Source organism: Bombyx mandarina, chromosome 06, assembly GCF_030267445.1.
Source record: "Bombyx mandarina strain Sakado chromosome 06, ASM3026744v2".
Taxonomy (NCBI): domain Eukaryota; kingdom Metazoa; phylum Arthropoda; class Insecta; order Lepidoptera; family Bombycidae; genus Bombyx; species Bombyx mandarina.
Window position 1 is genome coordinate 13,499,662 of NC_143213.1, and position 18,830 is coordinate 13,518,491.

At 44.6% G+C, this 18,830-nt stretch overlaps 3 protein-coding genes across 5 annotated transcripts in view; all 3 read left to right on the forward strand.

The window, feature by feature from the left end:
* The window catches only part of LOC114253489 (cubilin), a 134,005-nt gene that overhangs the window by 31,020 nt on the left and 84,155 nt on the right, over positions 1-18,830 (forward strand). The gene's annotated exons all lie outside the window — the stretch shown is intronic.
* LOC149502852 (uncharacterized) lies at positions 6,236-12,702 on the forward strand. 3 transcript variants are annotated; one of them, XM_089728402.1, is made up of 2 exons: positions 6,236-6,762; positions 7,176-12,702. In XM_089728402.1, exon 2 carries the CDS (start codon positions 9,461-9,463, stop codon positions 12,500-12,502), a length of 3,042 nt encoding a protein of 1,013 aa, XP_089584528.1. In that variant the 5' UTR covers positions 6,236-6,762; positions 7,176-9,460; the 3' UTR covers positions 12,503-12,702. The 3 variants fall into 3 exon arrangements, with proteins under 3 accessions (XP_089584528.1, XP_089584529.1, XP_089584530.1); XM_089728403.1 differs by having other exon boundaries at positions 6,236-6,685; XM_089728404.1 differs by having other exon boundaries at positions 6,236-6,653.
* LOC149502853 (uncharacterized) lies at positions 14,752-17,106 on the forward strand. The gene has a single exon (XM_089728405.1). The coding sequence runs from the start codon at positions 15,063-15,065 to the stop codon at positions 17,046-17,048; it is 1,986 nt and encodes a 661-aa protein (XP_089584531.1). The 5' UTR covers positions 14,752-15,062; the 3' UTR covers positions 17,049-17,106.

Consider the following 18,830-nt stretch of genomic DNA (forward strand, 5'->3'; position numbering starts at 1 on the left):
TGTTTTTAGTTTTTTATAAATAATTCATTGTAAGAATGAACGTACTCCCTGTACAATTTGGAGAATCTAGCCTTCTTGTCTATACTAATATTGTAAAGAGGAAACATTTGTTTGCTTGTTTGTATTGAATAGGCTCCGAAACTACTGAACCGATTTGAAAAATTATTTCACTGTTTGGAAGCTACACTATTCCCGAGTGACATTGGCTAGGCATAGGTAAGGATCCCTAAACTTTTTTGAAAAAAAATAATAGGGATCCTTACTAAAACTCCAATAATGTAACCCAAGGTGTATAAAATTACCTAAAATATTCTTTACATCGCGTGCCCTGCGAAAACTATTGATGATAGAATAAAATAATGTACTACGGCTTTGTAGAACGCATTATTAGTTACAATAAGTGTCGCGACAGCATACATCTAACTATTATAGTTATGCCGCAATAAGTGTTCTTTTATTTTAAAAAATAAAACAACGTCGTTGAAATTTTTGTTAAAGACCCGAGTGGAGCCGCTTGTGTCAAATAATTACGTTACCAGCTATATGTTTCTTTTTCGGTATAACATTCTGTGCATTGAAGAATTCGCTCGCAATGGCTATAGATTTTTTGCGAGCAGTTTACCACTCATAATCACAGTAAGAGCAAAATCATATGAATTCGAATTGAAAATGCAGTGCATGAATTATTTAAATAATAAAAAAAAAACAAAACTATGGTCTAAAAATAGAAAAAGAGAACGAACGAAAAATAAATACCAATCATTGCGATTGAAACATAAAACAAAACTGCTCTCGATACAAATAAATACAATGCGTAGTTTGAATGGTTCGTGCACAAGTACGAATATTTCGTTTCTATTTTAATCACTGATCTGTGGTAGCGTTCACGTGAATTTTCATAAACATTTAGATCGAATGAATAACGTAACAACAAACAGACATGTTTTTTTTGAGCGTTTGTTTATATTGAGATGACGTTATTTTTATTTTATTTTCGTTTAACATTATGGCCGCTGTTATTAGTAGGAGATTTCGTGTAAGCAACGGAATTAATACGAGCTCTATTTTTTTTTGAAGTGAACCTTCTTTAGAATCGTTGTGATTTCAAACTCGATGAAACGAAAAAATAAGTCCATAGAGACACAAACACATAAATGTATAGGATTCAGCCGGCGAGAGAATGAGATAGAGCACATTAGACGTTCTCGGTCTCCTCTTTGTGCGACTCTTCGTAGCATCCCCACTATCGTCTACTAAGCATTGTCCATACATATGGACTATGACTCTAACATTGTCCATACATATGGACAATGTTTAGCATACATATGCTCCTGTGTAGTGGGATAGTCAGTATATCGATATCTTATTTATAAGTTTCACTTCTACCGTGTGTGACTTGCACACACACACACACACTTTTTAAAAAAAAATTAGAATTTATAACCTAACACGACTTCTAATTGTAAAAAAAGTTATCAAATTTAAATACTACAATTAATGTAATCTGTCAAGCTACAATTATTATTATTTTCCCCATTTCTTGGCCTGCACGGAGCAATAATTTAAAGATCGAGTGTATCAAACATTTCATTGTCATTATATTTGCGGACATATTTTATTTGTTAGTGGCATAGTTATTGCACTGATTTTGTGGAAGATATTTATTGATATGTATAGTATTTATTGATGTGTGTGTAATAAGTATGGCATATTAGTATTCCTTTATTTGTTAAGTCTTGTCTTTAGTTTTAGTAACACGCATGTTGAAGGTAAGTTAATGATAGTACATACAGTAGAATTTTTTTATATTTTTTATTTATTGAGTTTACTTAGTTTAGTTGGGTGAGCGAGCTCACAGCTCACCTGGTGTTAAATGATTACTGAAGCCCATAGGCATCTACAACGTAAATGCGCCACCCAAAATACGCCACCCATCTTGAGATATAAGTTCTAAGGTCTCAGTCTCAGTATAGTTACAACGACTGCCCTACCCTTCAACCGAAACGCATTACTGCTTCACGGCAGAAATAGGTAAGGCGGTGGTACCTACCCGCGCGGACTCGCAAGAGGGCCTACCACCAGTAATTACGCAAATTATAATTTTGCAGATTTGATTTTTATTACACGATGTTATTCCTTCACCGTGGAAGTCAAGTATTTTATTATAAAAGATAATCAAATTCTGTGCAGTTTTTGCCCTCCATTATTTCTGTGTAACCTTTGAGGTTTGCCGGAAGAAAACTCATTAATGAGTTAAGCTCAATTTTGTATATGATAAGTTGTATGTACATAAAATGTTCCTAAATATAATTTTTAATTAAAAACCTTTTTAGATATAAATTATATGTGATAACGCCACGATAAAGTTTATCTAATCGGGTACATATACATTTGAGCATTATTTATTAGTGCCTTTATTAAAACTATGGGTGATATTTGCGTGGGTTTTTTAGGAATGATGATCCCATGGTTCGCCTATGAGTTCCAGCCGCAATAAGCATCCAACGATGTTTTATATATGAAGATTTGACCTCACCTTTATAATGTAAACACGTCACGTGTGTAACATTAATTTATTTATTTTAACAATAAAAAAATATGCTTCATATTTGACACGTCTTTACGGATCCATCAGATCCAATAACTCTTGCATTAGACGTCTTCAGCTCTAACATTAGGAACAGGCTTAGAGACCCCGGTTACCGTGCTCGACGTCCAGCTTAATCCAAGCATCAGCCCGCTGAGTTTCTGGTCGGGTCTTCTCAGCGGGTCGCGATTCCGATCCGGTAGTAGATTCATTCGCGAAGCAGCTGCTTTTGAGTTGTTCGGAGGCGCTCGGGCAGCTGTTACAAATACCGCCCCTCCTGGCGGAGCCCGTGCTCGCCCACCTCTCCTGGTGAAACTGGACAAGCCTCCGGGCCAGCAGTAATCCATCATAAAAAAGCTTCCCGTTTACTCAAGCTACCGATTTAAAACAAACTTCCCCATAGTCTGATATCTGAATTTTGTACTGAAAACTGAACTGATAAGGCTTTTTAATTCGAAAACTCTCAAGACTGAAAACTGCCTTCTCAAGAATTTGTACATAAAATATGTAAAGATAACGATTTTAACGAATCATTCCAAAGTATAATATTACAAAGTATGATCATCTTGTGTTTACCATCGCACCGCCCGCCATCGGAGTAGAGTTCATCCGTACAACCTGGAGCCACAGCGGTCATCTACAGTGCGTTTCCAGAGATCTTTTTTGCTATGTACTATCCAATTTTGGAATGAGCTCCCCTCCACGGTGTTTCTCGAGCGCTATGACATGTCCTTCTTCAAAGGAAGCTTGTGGAGTGTATTTAACGGTAGGCAACGGCTTGACTCTGCTCCTTGCATTGCTGAAGTCCATAGGCGACGATAACCACTCACCATTAGGTGGGCCGTATGGCTCGTCTTCCTACAAGAGCTTAAAAAAAAAGATTGATTGTTACATATAAAATTAAACTTGACAACGTAATGACAAACCTCAAAGTAATTATGGCCTTTCGTTGAAATGGGTTTCCAAATTGTGTTTCCCAATATATAAACTTCACATTACCCGTTGTACACGGACTCATCACACAAGCTGACCAACTTAGAAACTACTTTATCCCAACTAGTTTTGGAACTAAACTGTTTACTGGAACTTAATTAATTTGAACACGAATGATGATAATAGTTGATGCGATTCATTTAAGGTTGGCCCGAAATGAAAGTTAAAGATAATTAATTAATAAATTAACGGCCGTCTGGTGTAGTGGTAAGTGACATGGTCACTACACAAGGGGCTCACGGGTTCGAATCCCGCCAAGGGAAGGTATATGTATGATAAATATAAATGTCTTTTCCAGGGTTATGGATGTATCTTAAATATATGTATGTGTATAATAAAAATCTTACATTTATATCCGTTATCTGGTACCTGTAACACAAGTAAATATTTATTATTTATAAAATAATAATAATAATAATTAAAACATGATTATTAAATGTTGATTTTTGGAAATATTTACAAATTATCCAGAGTTTGAATGAAAAAATCACAAGCTCATTGTCAGTGGCTAGCACTAAATAAATAACTTTATGTACTCGTATATAATATAACTCTGTCTGGAACTATCATTCTACACAACGCTAACTGAAAAGAAGAGAGAAAAATATCAAATGAATATAGTATTATCTTCAGTTTTACACAATAATAGTCTTTATTTTTAATATTTCTTTATAGCACAAAACAATACTTAATATTAACAAATGCATCGACCTGTTTAAAAATAATATAGGTCAATGAACATAGCACCGTGTATGCAATTTAGTAGTTATTATCGACACTAAAACGCTGTAACCAGTTACAAATAATAATCTTCTAGTATTTTCTTCGGAATTCGCGTGTCGTGCACATATAAATTTAAATTAATTACTTTTACGGTTTTAATATCGGTTTTTATTATTTTCATTTCATTATTTCCGATTTTTCCAATACTTTACAGGTTTTCGTGGTCACGGATGATTCGTTGGTGTCAAGGAATATTTGTATAGCAAAGCGTAAAGTGAGAATCTTTAATAGACAACACTGCGTGGGAGTCACCTGAGACCTTTTAAATTTAGAGGGCTTTTGTATTTAAATTACTGTTCGCGAAAGAAGAATTCATAGCTAAACATATAAAAAACGAAATTCTCGCTGAGTATAGCATACTGATTTCGTATGCTTTTCTCAGTACTGTTGCTCTTTTTGGAATCGGTGGTAGACTTTCAATGAGAATGTTTATTGACTTCCGAATTGAAATGTACGATTTCGATTTTGATCTATACTAATATTATAAAGAGAAAAGATTTGTTTGTTTGTTTGTTTGTTTCGAATAGGCTCCGAAACTACTGGACCGATTTGAAAAATTCTTTTTCCATTAGAAGCCGACATTGTCCCTGATGAACACTTTTTTCCTGAGGCTACTTTTTTTAATTTTTTTTTTTTTTTTTGGTTTCATGTGTGTTTTAATGTTTCCGAAGCGAAGCGAGGGCGGGTCGCTAGTTATTATATTATATTTTTGATTGAACTCCTTCCACGTATCTATATGACTACACAAATTCATTGACATGATTAATACGGCACTTTGTTCGTCAAACGGTATACGCTAAAAACCTTCCTATCTATATCTATATATTATCTATATAGATAGTATATATAATATCTATTAAACTTCAGTGACGCGCGTAACTAGTATACGAGCAAAACAACATTTTGTCGCACTAGTTTATCATTAGATTTACTAGAAGAGTTCATTTAAGAATTAATTTATGCTAACGACTAAGGATAAAGGTCGATTAAGATGCGGCTTTGGAATTTATTAGACCTTTTAGAATAGACGGTAACACTGTCGAGAGTGTGTTTGTTGATTGAGACTGTATATTCTGAAAAGTTAAATTGTAGTTAGCTTATTAAAGCCCTTAAAAACTGTAGACTAGTTTTAATGATCTTAAAAACGATCGAAAAATAATCTGTAGATTTGTTAAAATAATTGAGCCAAACAAAGTCCTTTTGTAAAAATAATACGTAAGTATATGGGATTCACATACTATGATAATGATATGTGAAGCCTTTGTAAACCGTTCCACGTTATATTCTAAGTATTATTTTATAGGCGATACTTTTCTGGAACAAAGGAAGACGCTCACATTTATAATGTTATGCAGAATTTTCTTCTCTTTTACATCTATCTCACTTTGTTTGTGAAATGCACTTTTATTAAACAATGGCGGTTTAGTTTCATTCAAAACACGTTTATTTAAATCTCATTTAACAACTAAAGTAAATTAATTAAAATTACTTTTACCGTTTGGTATCTCGTTTTTTTTATTTTCATTAAATTTTTTTGCAACGTTTCAAAATTTAACGAAATGAAACTTAAAAAAAATTGAAACTTAAAAAACCTTTGTGATCCGTGACCACGAAAATTCAGATGTATTGAAAACGTCGGGAATCATAATTATAATGACAACTAATGGTCCCGCAGTAGTCGAAATTCGACTATAATTAATTGAAATTATAAGTTTCAGCATTATGATGGTCCTATTGTTACAGATTTCGCCAAGACTACACTATAGACAAATACTTGTAATATTAAATATAAAAAATACTAACCTATTCTCAATTTGACTACAGACTTTAGGCAATAACAAAAGTTTGACAATAAACAAAGAGTATATGTTAAGGATTCAAATCTTCGCGCCACCGCTCCATATCGTTATGGCGTCTCATCGGCGTCTACTCTCTGTAATCTATGCCACTATTGCGCACACGCCTTTTTATTGCAATTTTTGTAAAAGTATTTTTTAATGCATTTTTTTACAATTTAAAATAAAGTACACGTTATAAGTCGAATTATCGTCATTTAATTTAAAATCCATACCTGGCCCCTACATGGTCCTTCGAGCCGGATGGATATACTTACCAGCTCATACTTTGTTGAAAAAGAAGATTACATACAATACTGAAGCCGTGGAGTGCAAATTTAATGGAACGGGATTGCACGCCATCGAAGAGTGGTCGAGAGTTCAAAGTTCAAGTGTGGAAATCCTTTGTTAAATGATTATTTTGTATAATTTGAACCCAACACTCAATTAATCAGGTATTTTAGGCTTATTTCGACGTAATTGTAAGGTTAGTAAACCAATTCTTTGTTCAGTGAAACAGATAAGTACCAATGTCATCGATTGCTTGATGTTAGATAAACCCAGGTTAGTTAGTTAAATATTTTATGCGTATTTGTTTGTTCTATTATCTAAATAAGAAACGAACTTGTTTAACTAACATCAATTTTGACCGATTTATCATTAGTTTTGTAACATTTTGCATCGACTTAAATTTATTGATAAAATATTATGTACCCTCATTGTTCTGTCTCAAAATGGTAATTTAATCCTTCATTGTTAATAACGTGTACAATTTATAATTTAATCACAAAATTCATTATTATTTACATGTTAATTTGTCATTATTTTACTGAGCTTCTCGTTTAACAACTGTTTAACATTGTGTGATTATTATTAGGTATTTGATGTTAGGTAATTTCATCATTAGTTGTTTCTATGTATTTTATGTAATTGATAAAAGTACATAAGTAAACATATGCTACCTGTATTGATTCTAGACCGATCATACCTGTCTCCCAAAAATGACTGAGCAAAAGGAACTAATAAAGAAACGTAGCAGCATCAAAGGTCGATTAACAGTGTTCGCGAGTCATCTGAAAACAATAGATGAATCAACGATCACTGCCACAGAGGTCAGGGAGTTACAATTGCGCATTGGTAAGATCGAAGCTTTATATCACTTATACGATGAGGTACAGTTGAAAATAGAGTGCAGCTCTGATAACATGGATATACAAATGGCTGAAAGAACAGAGTTTGAAACTCAGTATTATAAAACATGCGCTCATGCACATGACATTTTAAATACATACCAAAGGCTACATGAGAAGATTGAAAACGCATCGAATGCTTCACATTCACGCGCTAATCATAGACTTGTTAAGTTACCTACCATCCAGCTGCCCAAATTTGGAGGCTCATATGATCGATGGTTGGAGTTTCACGACACATTCTCAAGTTTAATTCACAACAATGATGATATCGATGAAGTAAATAAATTTCATTATTTGAGGGCGTCGTTAGAGGGTTCGGCTGCTGTAGTAATTCAATCTGTTGATTTTTCCGCAACCAATTATTTAGTGGCATGGAAGCTCTTATGTGAACGGTTTGACAACAAACGTTTATTAATACAAAATCATGTCGCTGCTTTATTTAACATCGACCCGATCACAAAGGAGTCATCTGTCAATTTGAAACGTTTGATAGATCAAATCAATAAGAACTTGCGCGCACTTGAGTCGTTAGGAGAACCAGTAACGCATTGGGACACACTTTTAATTCACATCGTCACACAAAAATTAGATGCAAAAACTTACCGTGAGTGGGAAGAGTACAAGGGTAATTTAGGAAAAGGTAAAGATAAAACTATTAAATTTGATTCCTTTTTAGAATTTTTGCATAATCGAGCTGATTTAATTGAGACCATTGAAATGTCACAAAATGCTCAAAAAACTGGTAGTAGTAAATGTGCAACAAAAATTAAGACTATGGTTTCTGTTCAAGGTGGTTTTTATAATAACAATAATCCTTCGACCACTACTAACAACTATAAAAATCATTCGCCAATGAAACCATGCCCTAACTGTAATGGTGAACATTATTTAAATAATTGTCCGAACTTTCTCGCATTGAGTAGTGAAGCACGGTACAAGTTGTTACCCAATTATAAGATATGTTTTAATTGTTTTCGTAGTGGACACTATGCGAACTCGTGTAAGAAGTCAGGGTGTAAGGTTTGCAAACGTAAACACCACACACTCATACACGTAAACGAGTTTGGCGTGAGACAGTCGACAGCATCGGTGTCAGCTGATTGTGATAACGGCAACAATGCTAGTGAGTCGAGTCAATCGATCAAGTCTCAGCCTTCTGTGGTTCCGAGCAGTTCTCACAATCCGAGCGTCGTACTTTCGGGAACCGTGATGACCACTAATGAGAATTCAGGTCAAGGTCAGTGTGATGTTCTATTATCTACTGCGTTAGTGAAATTATATGACAGCAATAACCGTGAGGTCATCGCCCGTGCGATACTCGACAGCGGTAGCACTTCGTGTCTCATGACTGAGGATTTGTATAAACAATTGAATTTACCAGTTAATTGCATAAATAAGTCTGTCATAGGCATAAATAATATAACATCACATATTAGTCAGATGTGTCGCGTACAAGTCAAATCTTTGAATGAGAGCTTTTCAACTTGTCTAAGTTGTTTCATCCTGCCGTCCATCACTGATAACGTTCCTGGATGTCGGATAGATGTTGGAAGTTTAAGGGTTCCTTCAGATATTTGCCTAGCGGATCCCAAGTACTACTTACCTTCTGCCATCAATCTTATTATTGGTGCTGATGTTTTCTGGGACATTTTGGGTTCTCAAAGAATTAAATTAGGGGATGGCAAGCCGATTCTTTATGAGACTAGACTTGGTTGGATAGTCTCTGGTCCAGTAACCAGCGGCCATACATCGACTTGGCCATGTAAAATTAAATGTAATGTCACTCAAGTTGATTCTATGACTTCTTATAATTTTAATGATGACATCCAAAACCAACTCATGCGTTTTTGGCAGCTTGAAGAAGTCTGTCCTCAGTCAATTATTTCCCTGAAGAGAAGTTATGTGAAGAACATTTTGTTAAAAATACAACTCGCCTCGCAGACGGACGGTTTTGCGTAAGAATCCCATTGAAACAAGCGCCTGACGTTTTGGGAAGTTCTTATCAGCGAGCTAAACATTGCTTATTATCTTTGGAGCGTCGACTCAAAGGTGATGATTCATTTAGTAAAATGTACAAGGAATTTATGCGCGAGTATAAAAATCTTGGTCACATGTCAGAGTGCAAACCGAATATTGAGTTGCCTCATTACTTCATCCCACATCATGGTGTCCTTCGTGAATGTAGTACGACCACTAAGTTGCGCGTCGTATTTAATGCGAGCAGCCCTACTTCCTCAAGGGTTTCATTTAATGACATTCAAATGATAGGACCCACGGTGCAAGACGATCTTCTGTCAATTCTTTTACGTTTTCGGCAGCACAAGTATGTTCTTGTAGCTGACGTGGAGAAAATGTATAGGCAGATCGTCGTGCATGAAGCGGACAGACCGTTACAACAGATTATTTGGCGCGAAAACGAGTCAGATTCACTCAAATCATATGCTTTAAACAGAGTCAGTTATGGGACTGCTAGCGCACCCTATCTCGCTAGTAGATGTTTGAAACAAATAGGTATAGAATGTAAGGACCCCACGATAGCGGACATCATTATCCATGATTTTTATGTCGACGATTTGTTGACTGGAAGTGACTTCATCAGCGAAGCATTGCGCATCCGTGAGCAAGTTTCTGCTGAATTAGCATCAGCTTGCATGCCTCTGAGAAAATGGAAGTCCAATGAACCTCAACTGTTATCACAAGCCAGTCATCAACCATCCCTTGAATTAAAACTCGGAGATGCTGAACCTAATAAGACTCTTGGCCTCGGATGGGATTCAGAGTCAGACCAATTTCATTTTCCTGTCAATCCTGTCATTGTTAAGGGAAAAACAAAGCGTGACATCCTCTCTGTCATAGCTCAAATATTTGACCCACTTGGGATCTTATCACCTTTCATCATTTCGATGAAATTAATTTTACAAAGGTTGTGGCTTCAACGCTTATCTTGGGATGAGGAGTTGCCTTCAGAGATATACCAGGCGTGGATCGAAACTGTCGACAGCCTGCCTCATTTGAGCAGCCTGCGCATACCGCGACATGTCATTTGTGATTCTCACTCCCAGTTGGAGTTACACATTTTTACTGACGCGTCTGAGCGTGCATATGGTGCTTGTGTTTATGTGCGTAGTATTGACTACGACGATGCAGTCTCAGTTCAGCTACTTACCGCTAAGAGCCGGGTTGCTCCCATAAAGCCAACGACTATACCCCGACTAGAACTCTGCGGCGCGTTGATTGGTGCTCGAATTTATGAGAAATGTGTAACTGCATTGCGTGCTAAAATCAACCGCGTTATATTTTGGTCAGATTCTACCATTGTTTTAGGCTGGCTAAAAATGTTGCCATCTAAATTACAGCCATTCGTGCGTAATCGTATTGCAGAGATTTTAGATAAAACTGGAAGCTGCACTTGGAGACATGTCCCGACTGACGAGAATCCCGCTGATTTGATATCGCGTGGTGTCAGTATTAATTCTCTTCAGTTTCACAAGTTATGGTGGCATGGTCCAGATTATTTAAAACGTAGTGACTCGCATTGGCCCACTAACCCATGTGCCAGTGACAAGTTACCTGAGATTAGAAACGAAGTTTCATTACTAACATTATCCAACGCCCCTCGCGAACTCATAGATTTTAGTCGCTTTTCAAGGTTTTCAAGGCTTTTGCGCACCGTTGCGTACGTGTTGCGATTTATAAACAATTTAAAAAAAGGGTCAAAACGTAATGATAAATATTTAAGTGCTGACGAATTGCAGAATGCTAAGGTTTTGATTATGAGACATTCGCAAATGAAATCGTTCTCTGAGTATGATTTATTGATAAGAAAACAGAAAATCCCTAATAAAAGCCCGCTGATTAAATTTAACGTTTATTTAGATAAAGATAACTTAATTCGCGTCGGAGGTCGATTGGATAATTCAAATTTTCCATTTGAGAAAAAACACCCTATCGTATTACAGTCCACACATCATGTCACTAAGTTATTGTTTGAGTTTGAACACAGAAGATTAATGCATGCAGGCCCTCAACTCCTGTTAGCCACAATTAGAGAAAACTACTGGCCTATAGGCGGTCGTAATTTAGCGAAAAAATGTTACCGTCAGTGTGTGCGTTGCAATCGTATGAAAGGAAAGTCATTCGCTCCGTTAATGGGCAACTTACCGCAGCAGAGACTCGAACCTGGAGGTTACGCATTTGAAAGTGCAGCAGGCGTGGACTATGCCGGTCCCGTTTCCTGCGCTAGTCGTACTGGTCGCGGCTGTAGACTCATCAAGTCGTACATTGCTATTTTTGTGTGCTTCACTACTAAGGCAGTTCATTTAGAGTTGGTGGGTAACTTAACGAGCAATAACTATCTATTAGCGTTACGGAGATTTATATCGCGTAGAGGAAAGCCTAGAGACATATTTTCAGACAACGGTACCTCATTCGTTGGCGCATATAATGACCTATCGAAATTTCTCAAAGCCAATTGTGATTCCTTGGCCGCTGATTCGGCACAGGATAACATCAATTTTCATTTTATTCCCGCGTACAGCCCTAATTTCGGGGGTCTTTGGGAGGCAAGTGTTAAGTCAACTAAGCATCATTTAAATAGAGTGCTGGGAAATTGTAACCTAACCTTTGAGGAGCTCACCACAGCATTGGTTCAGATTGAGGCGATCCTTAACTCTCGACCACTAACTCCTTTGTCATCAGACCCAGAAGACTTAACGCCGCTCACGCCAGGTCATTTCCTTATCGGCCGGCCTCTCACTTCCCTGCCCGAAAGGAACTTTCAAGAACACCCTATTACCAGACTCACACGTTATCAGAGGATTGAACAGATACGCCAGCATTTTTGGACTCGATGGTGTAAGGAATACGTGGCCCAACTCCAGCAGCGTATAAAATGGCGATCATGTCAGTATTCCCTGAAAATTGGCACCCTAGTCCTTTTGAAGGAAGAAACCCTTCCACCCATGAAGTGGAAATTGGGACGCATTGTCGAGGTATATCCTGGTACTGACCAGATAACCAGAGTTGCTGATATTAAAACCAGAAATGGCGTTGTTCGAAGATCCTTTAGCAACATTGTTCCATTGCTGCCTGAAGATGACGTCTCCAGTTGAAAGTCGAGCTTTCAACGCGTGGAGGCATGTTAAGGATTCAAATCTTCGCGCCACCGCTCCATATCCTTATGGCGTCTCATCGGCGTCTACTCTCTGTAATCTATGCCACTATTGCGCACACGCCTTTTTATTGCAATTTTTGTAAAAGTATTTTTTAATGCATTTTTTTACAATTTAAAATAAAGTACACGTTATAAGTCGAATTATCGTCATTTAATTTAAAATCCATACCTGGCCCCTACAGTATATGTTGTGTGTCAAATACATGGTATGTAGTGTGTGTAATGTTTTCTTTATTAATTTAATGTATCTTTTATGCATTATTTAAAAAATATATTAGCATTGTGCACTTCTTCTGTATATTCTCTATAAGGGTGGAAAATTTCATACTCCTCCGTCTGCGCAATTTTCGTAAAAAGGGATACAAAGTTTTTGCTTCACGTATTAATATATGACAATAAAAAAGGCAAGATTAAACCGTAAAAATACTTTTAATTATGTCTACGACTCGTCGAACGAGCGAATTATATACTAAACTACATTAAATTTAACCGACTCTCCAATTTTGGACCCAGCTTAATTTAAATTAGATTGGGAAGTTTACTAGTTTTGTTAAATTGTGCATTACTACAACTTACTCGAATAAACGAGATACGGTCGCAAATACTATAATAATATATAGTATAGTATGTAATAGTATAGTATAATAAATAATATGAAGTCATCGTGGCCTAAAGGATGAGACGCCCGGTGCATTCGTATCGAGCTTATCCATCGGCCTTCGGAGGCGTTCGGGTAGCTGTTAGCAAATCCCACCCCTCCTGGCTGAGCCTTTGCTCGCCCACCTGTCCTGGTGAAACTGGAAAGGCCTCCGGGCCACCAGTAATCCTTCAACCATAAAAAAAAAAAAAACGTATCGAGCGATGCAACGGTGTTCGAATCTCGCAGGCGGGTACCAATTTTTTTAATGAAATACGTGCTTGGCAGGTGTTCCCGATTGACTTCCACGGTGAAGGAATAGCATCGTGTAATAAAAATCAAACCCGCAAAATTATAATTTGCGTAATTACTGGTGGTAGGACCTCTTGTAAGTCCGCACGGGTAGGTACCACCTCCCCGCCTATTTCTGCCGTGAAGCAGTAATGCGTTTCGGTTTGAAGGGTGCGGTAGCCGTTGTAACTATACTGAGATCTTAGAACTTATATCTCAAGGTGGGTGGCGCATTTACGTCGTAGATGTCTATGGGTTCCAGTAACCACTTAACACCAGGTGGGCTGTGAGCTCGTCTACCCATCTAAGCAATAAAAAAAAAAGTATATTTTAGGTCACCGAAACTCCCCGAGGGACCTGGGCGGGCCCCCCGGCGCGCACTCTGCGTGGCCGGGGGCTCCGTCTGTGGGGGAGTTTTGCTGGACTTCCACCGGGCGCGTCCGTAGGTGGCGGATAACGGGATCCTCTGGGAACAGTCCCACTCCCAGGGGTATCGTCCGGTCTTTTTCGTTGCAAGGATTTCTAGGTGTTAGGTAGGTAGGCTAGGTGTAGGAGTAGGGTAGCCTAGTTAGGCTTTGCAACGAAAGAGATCGGATGACGCGGACCAAAACCAGCAGGGGGAGTTGCGGGCTCTCCACGCCCTTCACTCGCTGAAGGGTGTTCCTCCTGGAGACGCTCGGGCTCCCTCTCTTTTCCCCTTTCTTCCCCCTTTTTCTTTTTCTTCGGGTCACGTCCGACCCGTTTCGGACGTAACCCACGGGTGGTGGTGGGCCACTTTTGGCCTGCCCTTTCATGGAGAAGTGAGCCGGCGTTGCTTACGCATCTTCCGGCCGCTGGTCGCCATGTCCCCGGCTTCGGCTACAGGGGCACGCCCTCCAGAGGGGGGTACCGGTATACCGGCGTGGCTTCGTCGTCGTTGCTCGTTTGAGCGTCGGGCGGTGGTCTGTCGTGTTGCTCGTTGCACTCGGCGGGCTGCCGGCCAACCCGTAATCCTCACCGCGTGGGGGACGGGGGCCGCTGCCGCGAGGCACGGGGCCGCGAGGACGTAAACCTCTTTAAAAAATGCCCCAATCCTAAGCTCTGGTGCCCGGCGATGGGATGAATGGCTGGAGGGAGTCCAGTCCCAAGGGTACCAACCAGACCCCAGGGGACCGACCCCTGGTTAATAAAAAAGGACAAAATGAAATATGGCACCTGTTAAAGATTTATTACCCCAGGAGGGTACCTCCCGCTCCGCGGGGGAGAATCCCTCCGTGCGGTCGAGCAATCGGCCGCACGCTGCCCCACCGTTTCTGGGGGGGGCAAACAATGCCAAGACGTAGTGGGCGACAACACGGGTCGCGTAAGGGACAGAGTCCCAACCGTGGTCCTAGAGCGCTGCGAAAGCTTAATCTCGCTGTACTCGGCACGGAGCTCCGCGAGGGGCGACGCGTCTAGTGGGCGGGAGACGCCAGTGCTGTTCGCAGACAGCGTGCAAAAGCGGACTCGGCGGAAGAGGAAGTCGGCTCGTCAGCCGGCATCTGTTCCTCCGTCCGACTCCTCGGAGGGTGAGCCCGCCAGCGCCAAATATATGGCGTTGGCGGAAGGGCCGGCGGCTGCTGCGGCGCCGCCCGCCACCGATTGCGACACAATCTCTTCCCGCGGACTGGACGCTGCCTCCTTGGCGCAGTCCAGAGCCGCCTGCCGAAAGGCACAAAACGGGACAGAGGTGGGAGAGGTCGAGCGACTGGAGCGCTCCCTAACGGAGGTGGGTCCCTCTGACCCCCTCCGAGCGTGCAATATTGTCAAGAAGATGGTTGCCACTATAGCCAAAAAATCGGCTAAAGGACTTAAAGGCGATTATGTGCGGGCCCTAAAATCCGGAGCGGCGACCCTGGAAGAGAGACTGCAGGACGTCGTGGACCGCACCACAACCACGGAGACGGCGGGCTTGCGACAGGAAGTGGCCCTGCTGCATGCCCGCCTTGAAGAGGTATCGATCCAGAATGGCCAACTTCGGACGGAGAATGGGCAGCTGCGAGTGGACATGGCTGAGTTGCGGACCATGGTGGCCGACCTCATGGAGCGGCAACGCAGCTCGGCCCCTGCCCCTCCTCCGCCTGAAGCGGAAGAAAACCAGGAAGCTGAGGAGCAGAGACGGCAGCTCCTAATACTCGAGGCAAGGAGTTCAACCGTCGAGCGCGCAAGACCGCCCCTTGCTCACGAGGCGAAAAACGGGGCCCCTATACCGGCACCCCGCAGGATTGTGGCCGCAAAAACTTATAGCGGCCCCAAGAAGTCAGCCACACCGGCGAAGATTCCCGCTGCGACTGCCTCCACGTCTGCAGCTGCGAGGGCTTCGAAACCAGCCCCCGCAAAGAAACCGACGTCCGCTCCTGCCCCGTCCCAGCCTGCGAAGGCGGGGCCCGGCAGGAGCCGAAATAAGAAGAAAGGGGGCGTCAACGCCGCCAAACCGGCCCCGACCCCCCAGCCCCGCCCGCTGCCCCCCGCCCCGGCCAACATGAATGAGGCCTGGACGACGGTGGTGCGGCGAGGGCCCAAAAAGGTTGCGGTGCCTGCCGCGCCGCGCCCCAAGCCCGCCCCTGCGGCCACCGCTCCCCGCCAAGAGGGTCGAGCGGAGCCGAGGGGCCGACCTGGACGAAGGAGGCCGCGCGCCCCGCGGTCGGCTGCAGTAGTCGTAGAGCTGCTGCCGGCCGCTAAAGAACGGGGCATCACCTACCACGAGGTGATGACCCAGGCGCGCGGCGGCGTGAATGTGGACGCCCTCGGCGTGGAGGGGGGCATCAAGGTCCGGCAGACGGCCAACGGGGCTCGTCTTATAGAGTGCCCCGGCCCCAACACAAACGCCGCGGCCGAAAAATTGGCAGCCCGGCTGAGGGAGATCCTGCCGGACCCCGAGGTGGTGCGCATCGCGCGGCCCGTGAAGATGGGGGAAGTAAAAATCACGGGCCTCGACGAGTGCGCCACGAAAGAGGAGGTCGCTGCGGCCATCGCGTCGCAGGGCAACTGCGCCCTCGCCGACGTCAAAGTCGGGGAGCTCCGGGTGACATACTCCGGAACCCGGACGGCGTGGGCGCGTTGCCCGGTAGCAACGGCGAACCTCCTGGCCACCCCTCCACAGGGTCGGCCTTCGGACAGCCCTGGATGGCTGCGCGTGGGCTGGGTAGTGGCCCACGTGCAACTGCAGGAGAGCAGGCCGTGGCGTTGTCTTCGATGCTTCGGCACCGGCCACGGCCTCGCCAAGTGCCCCTCGACCGTGGACCGCAGCGACCTGTGTTTCCGCTGCGGCCAACCGGGGCACAAGGCAGCCTCCTGCACCACAGCCGCGCCGCACTGCGTCTTGTGCGACGCGGCTAAAAGGAAGGCCGACCACCGGGCCGGGGGCCCGGCGTGTAAGTCCGCCCCCTCCTCTACCAAAACGAGGAGGGGCGGCAAGAAAAATAAAAAGAAAAAGAAGCCGGCTGCAAAAAGGGCAGCCGGCGAGTCAGTTCCCGCCGCGGCTGTTGTCGAGCCGCAGGGCGGGACAGACGAGGGAGCGATGGACGTAGCCCCGTAATGGGTTGCGTCCATCGCTTCCTCCAGTGCAATTTGAACCACTCCGCCAGGGCACAGGATCTCCTCGTCCACACCATGGCGGAGTGGTCAATCGACGTCGCTGTCGCCGCGGAGCCGTACTTCGTCCCCACGGACCAGGACTGCTGGATGGGGGACGTCGACGGCTCCGTGGCCATTGTGTTGAGACAGTCCGCGGCGTTACCCCCCTTGGAAATGGTGGCCAGGGGACCCGGGTACGTCGCGGCTAGGATCGACGGGACCGTCGTGATCGGGGCGTACTTTTCTCCGAACAGGAGCCTCGCCGAGTTCGAGCGGTTTCTGGGCGGGCTCGAGGTGCTCTTGCACCGCTTCGGGTCCCGCCCTGTCATCGTCGCGGGGGACCTCAATGCCAAGTGTACGGCTTGGGGCTCCCCCCGCACGGATTCGCGAGGCGAGGCTCTTTCGGAGTGGGCGATCGCGACCGGCCTCTGTCTCCTAAACAGAGGCACGGTCGCGACTTGCGTGCGGTGGAACGGGGAATCTCACGTGGACGTGACGTTCGCGTCCCCGTCCGCCGTGCGCCGCACCCGCGGCTGGCGCGTACTCGAGGGGGCGGAGACGCTCTCGGACCACCGATACGTCCGATTTGAGCTCTCCGCCTCCTCCTTGTCGTCGTCGTCAGCCGCGGGCGCCCGCGGTGAGGAGGAGCTCCCGCAAGGTGCGCCCCGTTCGTTCCCCAGGTGGGCCTTGAAACGAATGAACAAGGAGTTGCTGATGGAGGCGGCCGCTGTTGCTGCGTGGACGCCAAAACCCGCGCGGCTCGCGGACGTGGATGCGGAGGTCGACTGGTTCCGGGGCACCATGGCAAACATCTGTGATGCCGCCATGCCCCGGGTCGGCCCCCGAGCACCACGTGGGGGTGCGTTCTGGTGGTCGCCCGAGATCGCAAGACTCCGCGAGGAGTGCGTGAGGGCGCGCCGCCGGAGCGCACGCCACCGCCGCCGCCGTCGTCGCGACGCTACGTTCGCGGAGACGGCGGCCCGGCTGCACGCTGACTGTCGTCAAAAACAGACGGCGCTGCAGCTGGCCATCGGCGAGGCCAAGAAGCAGAGCATGAAGACTCTCCTGGAGTCGCTCGACGAAGATCCCTGGGGGCGCCCATACAAGATGGTTCGCAGAAAACTGCAGCCGTGGGCGCTCCCGGTGACCGAGCGGCTCCAGCCTCGGCAGCTGCGGGAAATTGTTTCCGCGCTTTTCCCGCCGGCAGCGGGGGGGACTTTGAGCCCCCCCAGATGGACGCCACGTGGGGCACGCCTCCGCGTCGCCCCAGCGTTCCCGCTGCCGAGGAGCCCCCTCCCCCTATCACGGGGGCGGAGATCCATGCGGCCGTGTCCAGAATGAGAGCGAAGGACGCGGCCCCCGGCCCTGACGGCGTTCACGGCCGGGTCTGGAGCTTGGCCTTCGAGGCCCTAGGGGACCGGCTCGGGGGGCTTTTCGAAGCGTGCCTCGAGTCGGGACGGTTCCCGTCGAAATGGAAGACGGGCAGACTGGTCCTTCTGCGGAAGGACGGGCGCCCCGCGGACTCACCCGCGGGCTATCGCCCCATCGTGTTGCTGGACGAAGCGGGCAAGATGCTCGAGAGGATCGTCGCGGCTCGCATCGTCCGGCACCTGACCGAGACGGGTCCCGATCTTTCGGCGGAGCAGTACGGCTTCAGAGAGGGCCGCTCGACTATCGACGCAATTCTGCGCGTGCGGGCCCTCTCCGATGAAGCCGTATCCCGGGGCGGGGTGGCGATGGCGTT